Source organism: Haemaphysalis longicornis, unplaced genomic scaffold (genome assembly GCF_048455015.1).
Source record: "Haemaphysalis longicornis isolate Haplotype H1 unplaced genomic scaffold, Haemaphysalis longicornis Haplotype H1 scaffold_7, whole genome shotgun sequence".
NCBI classification, from domain to species: domain Eukaryota; kingdom Metazoa; phylum Arthropoda; class Arachnida; order Ixodida; family Ixodidae; genus Haemaphysalis; species Haemaphysalis longicornis.
The window spans coordinates 98,815,583-98,828,040 of NW_027526422.1; the positions used below are offsets into that span (position 1 = coordinate 98,815,583).

Here is a 12,458-nt window from a genome sequence, read left to right on the forward strand (position 1 = left end):
AAGCCTTTGTTTTAAGGCTGGCAGAACTGTATAAATAAAATAAACAAATGAATAAACTAGGTCTACAAGAGTTATCAACACACTAATCGTTAGCTATTGCTCTAAACAGGTAGGCCACAAAAACTATGTGGCAACTTTTGTAGTTTTGTCCAGTTGGAAAGCCTGGTCGGTACATCAATCCACTCGTTCGGGTGGGTCGGTTCATTAGTCAGTCAGTCAGGCAGTCGATCAACCAGTAGGCCAGTCACTCAGTCTGTGTATTGCTCTTCACTCAGAAGTCGTGAGTTTGACAAAGTGGAATCCCATCAATATTTTAGATATCTACGCTTGTACAATTCAGTTATGCCATTACAGGTGCACTTCGCGCCGAATCCCAACTTAAGTGTAAATTTTAGGCTTCTTTTAGTCTCCGTCCACGTCGCCGCCTTTTCTATAGTCTGCGTTTGCGTAAAGGCGTCCACCTTCTTTTCGCACGCCCATTATCACTGAGAACCTTGACCGTACGATGGTGACATTATGGCCTTTCTTCCCCAATTCATCCGCTTGCTCCTGTAGATTGAAGAAAAATGGATATTATTAATGTGTCTAAGTTGTATTCGTATTAACATTTCAAGTTCTAGGAACCTTGCTCTGTTTCTAGTAAACACGTGTCTTTATCACTTTCGCCGAGTACTGTTGAATGAGGACCTTTGCAAACAACAGGCACCCCCTAAGCCCTATAGTAAAAGCAGTGCGTAGACTGTACAGAGGAAAGAAGGAGCAATCAATGTACAGTCACCCTAGCGTACCTCTTTTGTACCCTTCGGACATTTAGTTGGGTCTTCCCCCGTGTTGTGCAATACTTCGTCAGGTGTAACCGTTGTACACAATAACTCGAAATCAGTAAAGTGAGCTTAGTATAATCATATTCAGAGGATGCACAGCTCTCTGCTAACGATTATTGAAACACACTCCCAGCAGGAATGTTCCCTTCATTCGAAACAAATTTCAAGGCAACAAAAAAAGGCTATGAATACTTCGGAAAAGTTTTTATAAAGCAAGTAATGCAGTCGTTTTCACTAATAATACTCCTGTTCCCATGTATTGTCAACGGACGGAAATTAAGTAACGTTTCACACGTCAGTGAAAACTAATGAATCATGACAAAAAAAACTGAGAATAATAATCAGTCGTATCAGCGGGCAACTGTCATATGATTGTTTTGCAAAAGGTTTGATATCACTAGAGTAACAGACCTTTTATGCTGAACATTCCCCATAAAGTAGGCTTTGACGCCACACATTTCTTGACGGACGCGCAGTACGCACGGAAGCCTAACCATACACAGTTTTCCAGTAATATGTTATCGCGTTACCAAAGTTCCTTCAAACTTCGATAACATAGCATAGACCCCTCTGTGTAGCATTTTGTTCATTCCAGAGCATGTTAACATGTGAAGGGACCATTTCTAGGGTGTAGCATTGAAACTCTACGACATCGATATCGAGTGAGGTAAATTAGCCACGTAAAATATATATACTACATTTCAAGAGCACGCTGTTTTTTCAATACGCAGTAATCCCTCGTTATAGCGAAATCGCTTTACTCGAAATATCGCTTTTTTTTTCGAAATGTCTTCTGGTACCAACCCAAACGCATGTATTTTAGACCGCATTTCTCGAAGCTCACGAAGAGCTTGACCCGCTTAGAGCGAAGTGGCCAGCGGAGGCGCCGCCAAGCGGCGGCTTCCCTGCAGCGAGTCAGGCTGCCAACATGGCAGGTCAACGCAAGCTGGTGTTTCCCCGGCGATCTTCTCGAGCCGGTTAAGCTCGATTCGCCCCATCTGACTTCATACAAACGGTCCAAGTTCATAGCAGGGTCATTGAAGTTTGTTTCTAGACATTGGTGATTGGCGTGGACGCGATGGTGGGCGAGGACCGACACACTCGAAGCGTAGAATTAGCAGTGTCGTCGACAACCGGGCGCCAAAAAACTATTGTGTTGCAAACTTAACGGCTGCACACCTCCGTGAGGCCCAGTGATCATGCATTTCTCAGTGATCATTCAAAGCCCCTAGTGCAAAACTGGTCACTTTTCATAATTGCGCTGTGTACCCACAATCAGCCGTTACTGTTTTTTTTAGCTCAACAAACACAACCTCAGACTCGAGCCACGGCGTTTTGCGGCGCTTTCCAGCGCGAAACTGTCATATCGTTCCGTGACGCCCGCACGCCCTCCTGTAAAAGTGGCCACTCACACTGCCACTTTTATGTGCAGGAACCACAGCGTCATGCAATGTTTGGCCAAATTGGAACACGGGTCGCTCGGGCCCGGAAATACCTTGTAATAGCCAAGGTTCACTGCCTCGTATGCACCTCAATTTTTTGCTGCTTCAGTGAATATGTTTTGTCTGATTGCCAGCAGCTGTCGCGAAATTTAAGCTCAAATGCTTTGGCGTTTCTCGAGTGGTGGCTTATAATAAAATACCGCTTATAACAAAATTTTTCGCTGTCCCGCTGACTTTGTTATAACGACGGATTGCTGTATATGTAACATGTGGGGTTCTTGGGGGTGATGTAGCCATTTCTTTGGCGTAGTTCACCTCGCTAGCTCCAGGCATGTCAACCACGTGGGCCCCTGCGTTGTTATTCCAGAGGAAACCAGCGAAATTACTTATTTGACTAACGCCGTGCTTACTACTGGTTTTCGTGCCGCATGTTAAACCTTATTTATTTAGCGTACATAAGCTGGTTCTTACTTATAGTGTTGATGATTATATCATACCATCAAACAGACATCCAAAGAATGGCAATCGAAATATATTTCCCCGCTTGAGTGTTCAACATGCTTATTGGAATGAATTTTTTTAAAGCATGGCTTTATTTGGCTATAGAGTGAAAACGGCCGTTTTTTTGAGACTTCTGTTCACGTGAAAAATCCCAATGTGGTCAAAATTAATCCGGAGCCCTCTACTAGGGCTGGCCTCACCGCCTGCCTTGCGTCGGCGCGTTAAACCTCATAATCAATCAATCAAGCTGTAGAGCCAGGTAAGGGGGGGGGAGGGTGACGGGGGGGGGGGGGTGCACTGCAGCAGCGTGTCCTGCTGCTACTACCGCTGCTTTATGGCATCGTCCTCCGCTGGGTTTAATCTGACACCAAACAACGACAGCTAGCCTTTGCTTATCGCGCCCGCAGTGCCAGGTAGGCGAGTCGCAGTAAGCGGAGGGTTGGAAACAGGAGGGAGCCTTCACGAAATTACTGGAGATAACGCTCGCTTCCTGGGCCAGCGCCTGGCTATGGCAGATCAATCAGGATGGAGAGGGATAGGAGCTTGGGAACCCCTATTTTCTGCGGCTATCACGTTTTCTGCGCTTGGACTGGCGGCGTCATCGACGCGGAGATTGACACTTCGAGCATTTCTTCTTACGTCTAGCCTTTGTTGAAGCCCTCGCCGGGGCTTACCATCATGAATATTCAGAAACAACGCCAAGCACAACACCACTAAAATTTCGCACGATAATTTACTTAGTCCAGGTATGCTACGATGAAAATCTCGCATTCCGTCGGTTCTAACTTCTGCATGGGATCCGCCACTATTTATCTTCACGACGGGCATGTACAGGAATAAACAAAACAAATGCGAATTCGAAAATATTAAGGAGACCACGGCCAATTGGAAAATACTGTTCGTCGAGCTCCAATAATGACGGGAAACTCTTATATTTGGAAATCCAGATTTCACAACTTCGTTTTTGCAACTAATTCAGGTGTGATTTTGGCTTGCTTGGAAAGAAATCGGGGTATTTACGTGCTCTGCTTCATATTTGTGTGTTCACTTTTCATTCGTACATGACTGTACGTGACAAGGTGATGTACTTGCCAGGTATATTTCGCTGACTTCTGACTTGTATTCTCAACAACGAAATTTCGCTATTGTTTAAGTGAAGAATGTCAAGTCAGAGCACGTGGTAGTAGCCGTCCTTTTTAACCTGAAATGAGCCCATCAAAACAAAACAAAACGGCTGTTGTGCAGAGATCTTTCAACGTCAGTACTTAGCGCCACTGGAGATTACTTGCCTCAAAAGAGGATTTAGGAACCCCAGTTCATGTCATGAGTGTTGACTGTAAGCCAAAGTACCTGAGATGAAAGCCAAGCAACCTATTGCAGATATGCACCATGGACAAGTTATTCATTTTTAGTTGCTGTGATTTGCGACAAAATCTAAAATGTCATGGATGCACTGTTGCTCTTTCACGCATCCCGCGTGTTTACTTCCTCCGTACTGTAATTTTTAGCAAGCCATTCAGCGAGGGCTGCACCGTCAATCCTTGAAGGCCACGAAATGCTTTATTAATGGTCTTACCGGGGGAAATGAGGGTTCGACCATCAGCTCAGCAGGGATAAGTTGGTGGTGTAGCCTCGAAGCGTCAATAGCATGTTTTATATCCTGCTCCATCCACATTGTGCGTAAGGTCACCTGTAACGGAAATAAATATTTTAGGCATCCGTATTGCTGCAAGACCGAAACACTAGCAAGGGAAAGAAAACTATACCCAACTCCACCCAGTGTGAAATCTGCTGCAACATCGGAGCTCTGATTGTCGTTTGTGGGCTCGAACGTCAACGGGTGCTCGCACCGAGAACTGCAGCACCGTTGCCGGGAAAATTCCACGGTTCGCGCGAAGGAATCGGCAGCTAAACGTCAGCGGCCGGAAGCTCCCTCTCCTCTCCCTCTCCTGGCGGGAGAGAGAGGAACTTGCCCCTGACATAACGCTGCGCCCCCTATGAAAACCGTTTTCTGCGAAGCCGCGGGCGGTTCTAGAAAGCTGCTCCTACCCTTGCATGACGCACGGCGTTCAGGGTACTTACAAAGAGGCTCCATCTAAAATGTCTCCGCTGTTATGATAACCGCCGAACATACCCTGTATTACCACAGACTGCCATGCACAAAATTCAGTCATTGAAGCTTAAGGCACCAGCTGCCGTCGTAAGACCTCTAAATGTGATGTTAGGCCTACGCTATAAAGTTGAGGTGCCTACGTGAGAGTTGTTTCTATGCTCCTTGCAAAGTAAAGCATACATACCCGTATATTTGCATGAGCCCACAGTTTCGTATTGGAACGCACCTCATCAACCAGAATGTGTGCTTCTGGAGTGCGATTGCTACAGCTGCTACTGGGATAGGCAGTAAGCAATCAACGAACCAATCACTGACAGCGCAATCCCTAGAAGAATCGGCCAGAATAAATCTCTGCCAGTACTCAGAGCAGCGGCGTACGCAGGATTTCAGTTCAGGGGGGCCTGACCCACAGACAAAATAAATAAAATAATAAAAATTGGAATACTGAAAAAAGAATATATATCGTGATTAAGGCACACTTCTCAGGGCATAGTAGCCGCCATCCACATAACCTCCGGTTGTTCCCTTTATGTTGGCCACGTTATTGCACGAGTAAATAAACAAACGTTCCCTGGTGTTCGGTTCCAGAAAGAATTAAACTGGTCAGTACGCATAAATCACTTACTTATGGCTCTGGCACGAACAGTTGGATGCCGTCATAAAATATCTGACTTAATATCGCTGAGGTTAAAAAACATGTATTATTCTCTATTTTATTCAAAACTAACGCACAAAATCTTGGTGTGGGGACAAACTCACAAAATAATCACAATAAGCTTGTTCTGCAAAAAAAGATATCACGCTGTTTTAAAAATTTTAAACTGAAATTTCAAGACCTGTCAGCTTCACGCTTGTTTTCAAAACACTCAATGCTTAGAGCTGACTAGTAGTATTACTTTACACCTGTACAGAGGGTGCAGCTTCTAGCATGTGTGTTCTTTTTCCGGTAGATGAATACAGTTGCGCTAATCCAGGGGTGTCCGAAGGACACCAGCAGTTTTTAGGTTTTATTAATTAGTTTTTCGACTAGTTTTTAAACCATAAACAAAGAGCCATAACTTGGACCATACGTAGCAAGCCAACCATTCTCTATACTACTTTGGTAGCTCAAAAAAAATCTTATGCCATATTTTTACGAAAAAATAAATTATCATACAAACCAGTGCAACGCCAGACGTAATCTTGGACCCTCCTGTTCCGCCCAAGGCCAGGACAGGTTCTTTGCGATCGTCTAGAAATACCGTTGGTGCCATGGAGGACATTGGACGTTTTTGTGGCTGAATGTAGTTGGCCGCAGAGGGCGCGACGCCGTAGAGGTTTGACCTTCCAGGTGTTGAGAAGTCGTCCATTTGATTGTTCAATATAACGCCCGAGTTGGTGCGTACCACACTGCCGAAGCTTAAAAAGTATAAACATAATATAAGTGCACACGATTTCGATCTGTTATTTGAAAATCATATTTACACTTTTTCACGCACTTGGTCGTAAACAGAATGAAAAAAGGGCGCAAAGAAGGTGTACCTATTGTGCTAGCAAAAAAAGAGACAGCGTGCTGGAGCACTTCTCAGTTCTGGATACTTGTGAGAGGCAAGCAAAAGTTTAGAAACGTACTAGTAATTGATGGAGCTTGAAACTGAAATCACGACACCATCTTCTCCCCAGAAAGATGCATGTGAAGTGCCGTGATTTATATCCTGCGTTTCTTTGACGAAGTCGTAGTACGAAGGGTCACCGAATGTTTTGTCATCCTTGATTTTCGCTCTCGCTTGAGCAGCCGAGTCAATGGACGTGAGAATCTCTATTGCCTAGAAAAAAAAAACAGGAGATGTAGAAGTCTATAGCAGGTCCAAACATAAGTTCGAAATGGGCGCAGTGGAAGTCTCTATCAAACATCATTGTGCTAGCCACCTACTAGGAGCTACTCCAGTAGTTCGTCACACCGGTAAATTAGCTTCTTATGCGCTAGGGCAATCTCTCGTAAAAGAAAGACTGTGCAACGAAAGATGCGATAGTATTGGTGTTTTTGTCTTGAGGGGTGTAAGTAATCTTCTATTGGCAGCGTAAATGGTTTATTGACGAGCAAATTACATTGGCCTTTCCCCCATACTGAATTGCTCATACTATATTGAAACAGATATTTTTCACATTGCCTGATCTTGCCCCAACTTCTCACAAGGGCAATTGGAACTTCGAAGTCTTCATTCCATACAATCTGATGAACAGACCAACATTCGCCAAATTCGAATTGACCCCTCCTTATTAGAGGCAATCGTAGAATTCCCTTTCGAATGGTCCCTATAAAACTCTGATTCCTGATTGACACAACCTAGAATACGACCGTTATTCTGTGATAATTGCTGAATTTAGGTTCTTATATGGCAAAAAAGAAGTACGAGTGCATGTTTGATAACTTTGTTCTTACTTTAGCCCATCCCCAGAAGGGTCAAAAGACACGAGTCCTTAACAAGAACTACGAGAGATCGTTTTTTTTTTGCGTACATGACGGGCGCTTCCCAACTTAAGCAGCTTATCTAATCCTGCGCTCATCGGCCACGTAAGTATCAAATATTTAAGCGGTCCTAGGGCTGTATGCATGCTGTATGCATGCTGTATGCAGTGACTCTATAGCTCTACACTGTGTTATGATTGGTTAACGGATGAAGGAGAATGTTGTGTATTCCGTGAGTTTGTTGGGTAGGGCTGAAGTATCCTTCACAAACATTTAATTTTGTTTTCATATCAATGTGAAATCTGAACTAAAAATTTTATAACGAAGCATGAGCTGCCCATCTAGAGGAGCAAATGTTACAAGGGTCATGGAAATGCTTTGAAACCCGTACCTGTGAAATGTCTACAAATTTTGGGTCTCCAAGAAGAGCTCTCTTGGCGTAAGAAAACTTGCATGCTTCAACGAACCTGCGCACAAAAGTACACATAAAAATTACGCGCTGAATACGTGAATAATGTCATCTGTGTGAACTCGCGGATCATTCACGTGATTTTGTTTAGAAATTTAAACCTAATCACACACATACTGTACGTTGCACACTTCACGTTACTAAATTTTAGGGCGCTGTGGTAGCTTTACGTGCCTTAAAATAGTTGATAGGCCCACAGAGAGTAAGTGGAGGCTGTGATCAAGGATTCTCAGTATTGCACGCTCATTTTTTTCCCGCTAAGATAAACTGAACAAAAAGTGCTCTTCCACATCCACATAGTGAGGCCGCAAAAATACTAATTGTATTTTTCTTACATCTGCGATTACAAATTCCAGCCTCCTTACACGCTTTCTACAAAGAAATACGAACAGAAATAAAGCAAAAGGTGGGACCACATGTTAAGAAATTATCTTCATTCAGAAATTATCCTAATCTTATCTTAATAATAATGATATTATCTTAATTATATTAATTAATTATTTTAAATATGTTAAGATTATCTTCATTTAGAAACTCATTACATGTGGAATTAAACTTGGCTGACGATTACGATACTTTTAAATTTGAAATTTGAATGCAAGCGAACTGCAGTCTTCTCGGCGACGGTGCATAGCTGCTCCTTCAGCGGCTCGGCAGCGTACACCTCTCGATTCCGGCGTGCACAGCTCGGGCAGCATTTCGTTCGTCTCAGGAAGTGATCGCGTCATCAGGCAACTCACGACGGTGTGTGCTAGTCTGGCTTAACTTGTAGCGCGTTGCCTCCGTGGAGCACGCCTCGGGCGGCCTCGGTAAACCGCTCTCTCAATTGCCCTTTCGCCATACTTTTCTCCTCCGCTTTTCTGTTAGCTCTATTTTCGGTGTCCCTTTCGTTCTCTCGGTTAGAAGCAGGCCGACGGCGACGGACGATGTTTACCTATAGGAGCAGGCGCATCCAGGAAATAGGTGCATTGCGACAGCAGCCAAAACTGATTGGTCTTCTTAATTGGAAAGAATAGCGAAATTATTGTTTCTCACTTATATCGAACGCTATATCGGGTACATGTGGTAAATGCTGCGCTAGCCAAAGCGGAGGAGACAACTATCAAAACCAAACAAACTCATCAGCTTTACAGAGGCCGGTCGTCGTTGGAGTTTTAGTCTTGTAACGGCGAAGCTGTTTAGGAAATCGTTATCTTTCCTCTCCGCGGCTAAAAATGCCAAGAAATTGCATAGCGCACGTGAGCGCGCCCCTCGCGGTGACCGCCCGGCATATAAAAAATAAACAAGAAAATGCCGAAAGCTCGTGCGTGCGTGCCACGCGACGACCGCCCAGCGTCATAGGCGCACATTTGTCAAGACACACCTACGGACTTGGAGAGATTCGCCAAGACTGGCCAAAAAGCTCCAGCGTTCGCCGCAATTGTGGCAACACTTCCGCTATCGCAATCACACTGCTCACGTAACTCGCTAGTTAAGGCTCCGCGCAAGATATAGGGCTTAATTTGCGTTAGTCACTCACATGCGCTAGGAGTTACTATAATACTCCGTCTTAGAATTGCGCCGGCTCATTCGCAGAGATGGGTAGGCCACGGGTCGTCCGCATGTCCCCTTTGTGGTGCGTATGCATCACTCACCCATTGCATGTGGGAATTCCCTCAAGACCATTTCCCCCCAATCACCAGCAGCGAGCAATGGGAGGAGGCGCTGGGAAGCTTGGGAGGAGGCAGCTAGGGCAGCTTGAGGCGCTTGGCCACCCAAGAACTCTTGGTTGAACAAGGTGCTTTAGTCGCCACCAGCCTGGTGCCCTCCCTCCATCTCTTTAACCAATCTGTTCATAATAAAGTTCCCTCTCTCTCTCTCTCTCTCTCTCTCTCTCTCTCTCTCTCTCTCTCTCCCTCTTTCGTCCGCACGCCCGATGAGGAGGTCGTTCGCTCCGTGGCTCGTCGCGCTAAGGATAGAGAATGGAAACGAGTAGAGAAAGCCAACGCGGACAACGTCGTCACCGATAATGCTGCCAATTAAGAGACGTTGGCGGGCCCAGAACAACGAATCCGCTCAATGCAAACGGGCCATGGTGCATAAGCGCTACCGGTATCGTCGAGCCGATACCGCTCGTCCTTTATCTAACTCGACAGTTTGGTGAAAAGCGCTAATGCATACATTTTAATGTTTAAGCAATCCGTTGCAGAAAACGGGTTTCATGGGAGGCGTTCCTCGGCAAAATGTGTTCACGGTGCGAGCCTTAACTAGCCAGTAACAAGAGGTGGTCATCCGCTCTGTTTACGGTGCGAGCCTAAGCTCCGTCGCACAACAGATGAAGGTAGTGAAGATAGCGGAAGAACAAGCAGCAAAAGTCCCTATAGTCGCCACCTCTGCCATTACTTGGCGGCGGGAACAAGCAGCGGCACAACGCCTAAAAGGCAGATCAAATGCACCAGAAAGCGAAAGCGGAGATAACAATGCCAAGTGACCCAAGCGGCAAGATTACGAAGCCTTTAGGCAACTTCAGGAGTAAGAAAGGCACTTCAGGTGTTTAACCGTGCATTGATGTTTTCACGATCAATACCCATAACAAACAACAAGTGCTATAGGTGTCTTCAGACTTTTCCCAGGTAATTGCACTTGACGTATTTGCCCGATTCTAACGCGCGCCTTTGCTTAAGAAATTAGGCGTTCACGAATACCTGCTCATTACAAGTGAACTCCAAACTCTAAAACATCGAAATCGAAGCCACCAACTCGAAAACCAACACTAAGCGGGTCGATGAATGATGGAGGCTTCGTTTAAATGAAAAGTAATATTAGCGGACACTGAAGGGAACCAGGCAGCGTCTTGTGCATTAGGTGTCCCAGAGTGGTGTGTTCGCGATTTGCAAAAACAAAGGGGCCACATTTTCAAGCGTAAAGATTCACGGAATGGACTCAGCTGCCCGCAACGTGCACTGATTAATGTGCATATATGTTTCGTGCAATTTTGACGTGTCTGTTAGTGACACTATTTTGTGTGCGTGGTAGAATAAGCGCCAAGCTATTTTTGTGGTTTCCGGGTGTTGAATTCTACAGCAGATTATAATCACGGGAGCTCTAGAGTCGTGCGAATACACCCGCCGCTGTGGCTCAGTAGTTAAGGCGTTGTGCTGCTGAGCACGAGGTCGCAGGTTCGATTCCCGGCCGCGGCGGCCGGTTTTCTGATGGAGGCGAAAAGCGAAAACGCTCGTGTGTACGAGATTTCGGTGCACGATTTAGATCCCCAGGTGGTCAAAATTAATCCGGAGCCCTCCACTACGGCGCGCCTCATCGCCTGCGTTGCGTCGACGCGTGAAACCCTGCAATCAATCAATCAATCAATCAGTCGTGCGACTACAGTATACTATGCCGATTCACCATAGGAAGCGCGAGGGCATGATGTAGGTGCGACAGCGTGTTCGAATAATGTTCTTCTACTGTCCATTCTCTAAGCGTATAGCACGCTATGGTTTGTTGTTGCTTACCGCTGCTGATGTCAAGCAGTACTACTGCAAATCTTTCTTTTTACGAGTTTCGGTCACTTGGGTATCCGAAGAATGGCTGAACATGATATTTCGAAAATTAATTCTGTCGATTCTCAAGCATTTGGTCTCTAGGGCTCTATGCGGTGAAAAAAAAAAGCCTCTGATTTTGCTCCGAAAAAAAATGGTGTGCCATACACGAAATCGCCCAGTTGTAGTGCCTTGTAGGCAAAAACATGAGCCCCTTCCCGTCCCGTTTTTTCTCTGGACTAACAGAGCTCGCCACAGAAAAGAAGCTCCTCAACCTAAGCCAACCTTACGAAAGATTCTGAATCTTTGAATGAACTTAAATGCTTAAAAAAAGATATGCTAGTCCAGCAGACATATACAAGGCCGATGTGGTCTATTTGCGTACGTTGATGTCTTTATAGCTAAAAAAAGGATACTGACTAAGCAGTTTCGTTTAAGTACTGATGTGTTCGCTATAGACTGATTGGTGCAGTTTTTACTGATTGGCACGATTGCTATGTTTATACGAGCAGCCGCACAGCGCACAAGAACGAAACAAAACTGTTGAAGCTCAAAATTAAATTTAGCAAACCTGATGGCGACCGCGGTTCCTCCTCAGCAATATCTCGGCTTGCTGCCTTCCGTAGGCGCCGCCTGCGTGAGCAGGTCACTATTTATAGAACTAGCTGCACAATACACCCTCAAAGGTAGCATGAAAAATAATGCACCTTTGTATATTTTGAAAAATAGCCTTTGGTAACTACAGAACTAAATTCCAGCCACTAAAGACAATTTTCCCTCAAAAATGATCAGAAATAGTAAATTATATGTAAATATTTCTCTATGGAACGCCTAATCGCCGCAGTAAAAAGTGGCAGGGCATCGACGCTTAAAGGAGTACTGACACCAAAATTTTATGTTCCTTTTTTCTTGATTTCATGAATGCTTAATGGCATGGCGAACCCGAAACAGCGCTTTAAATATTTGAGGGCGCAATAATTACAGTGAACGGCCTGAAAATCATCTGTTTTGGTTTCCCGCTCGTCCAGCCCAGAGAGCGCGTGTGACAGAACCCCGGACATGAAAACGGTGTCCCGCGGCGCTTTCAAACGCCACGCATTCCGAGAAAAGCCCCGCCTGCTCACCCCGGATGTCCGAACGGC

General features: G+C 45.2%; 1 protein-coding gene across 1 annotated transcript in view; it reads right to left on the minus strand.

Annotated features, from left to right (window-relative positions):
- Positions 1–266: 266 nt before the first annotated feature.
- The window catches only part of LOC144144677 (scoloptoxin SSD14-like), a 45,269-nt gene continuing 33,077 nt past the window's right edge, over positions 267–12,458 (minus strand). Inside the window, exons 9-13 of the mRNA XM_077676204.1 lie at positions 7,721–7,796; positions 6,492–6,685; positions 6,041–6,278; positions 4,344–4,457; positions 267–549 (exon numbers count right to left, since the gene is read on the minus strand). Coding sequence (XP_077532330.1) covers positions 403–549; positions 4,344–4,457; positions 6,041–6,278; positions 6,492–6,685; positions 7,721–7,796 — 769 coding nt within the window. The 3' untranslated portion in view covers positions 267–402. The remainder of the gene's footprint in view (positions 550–4,343; positions 4,458–6,040; positions 6,279–6,491; positions 6,686–7,720; positions 7,797–12,458) is intronic.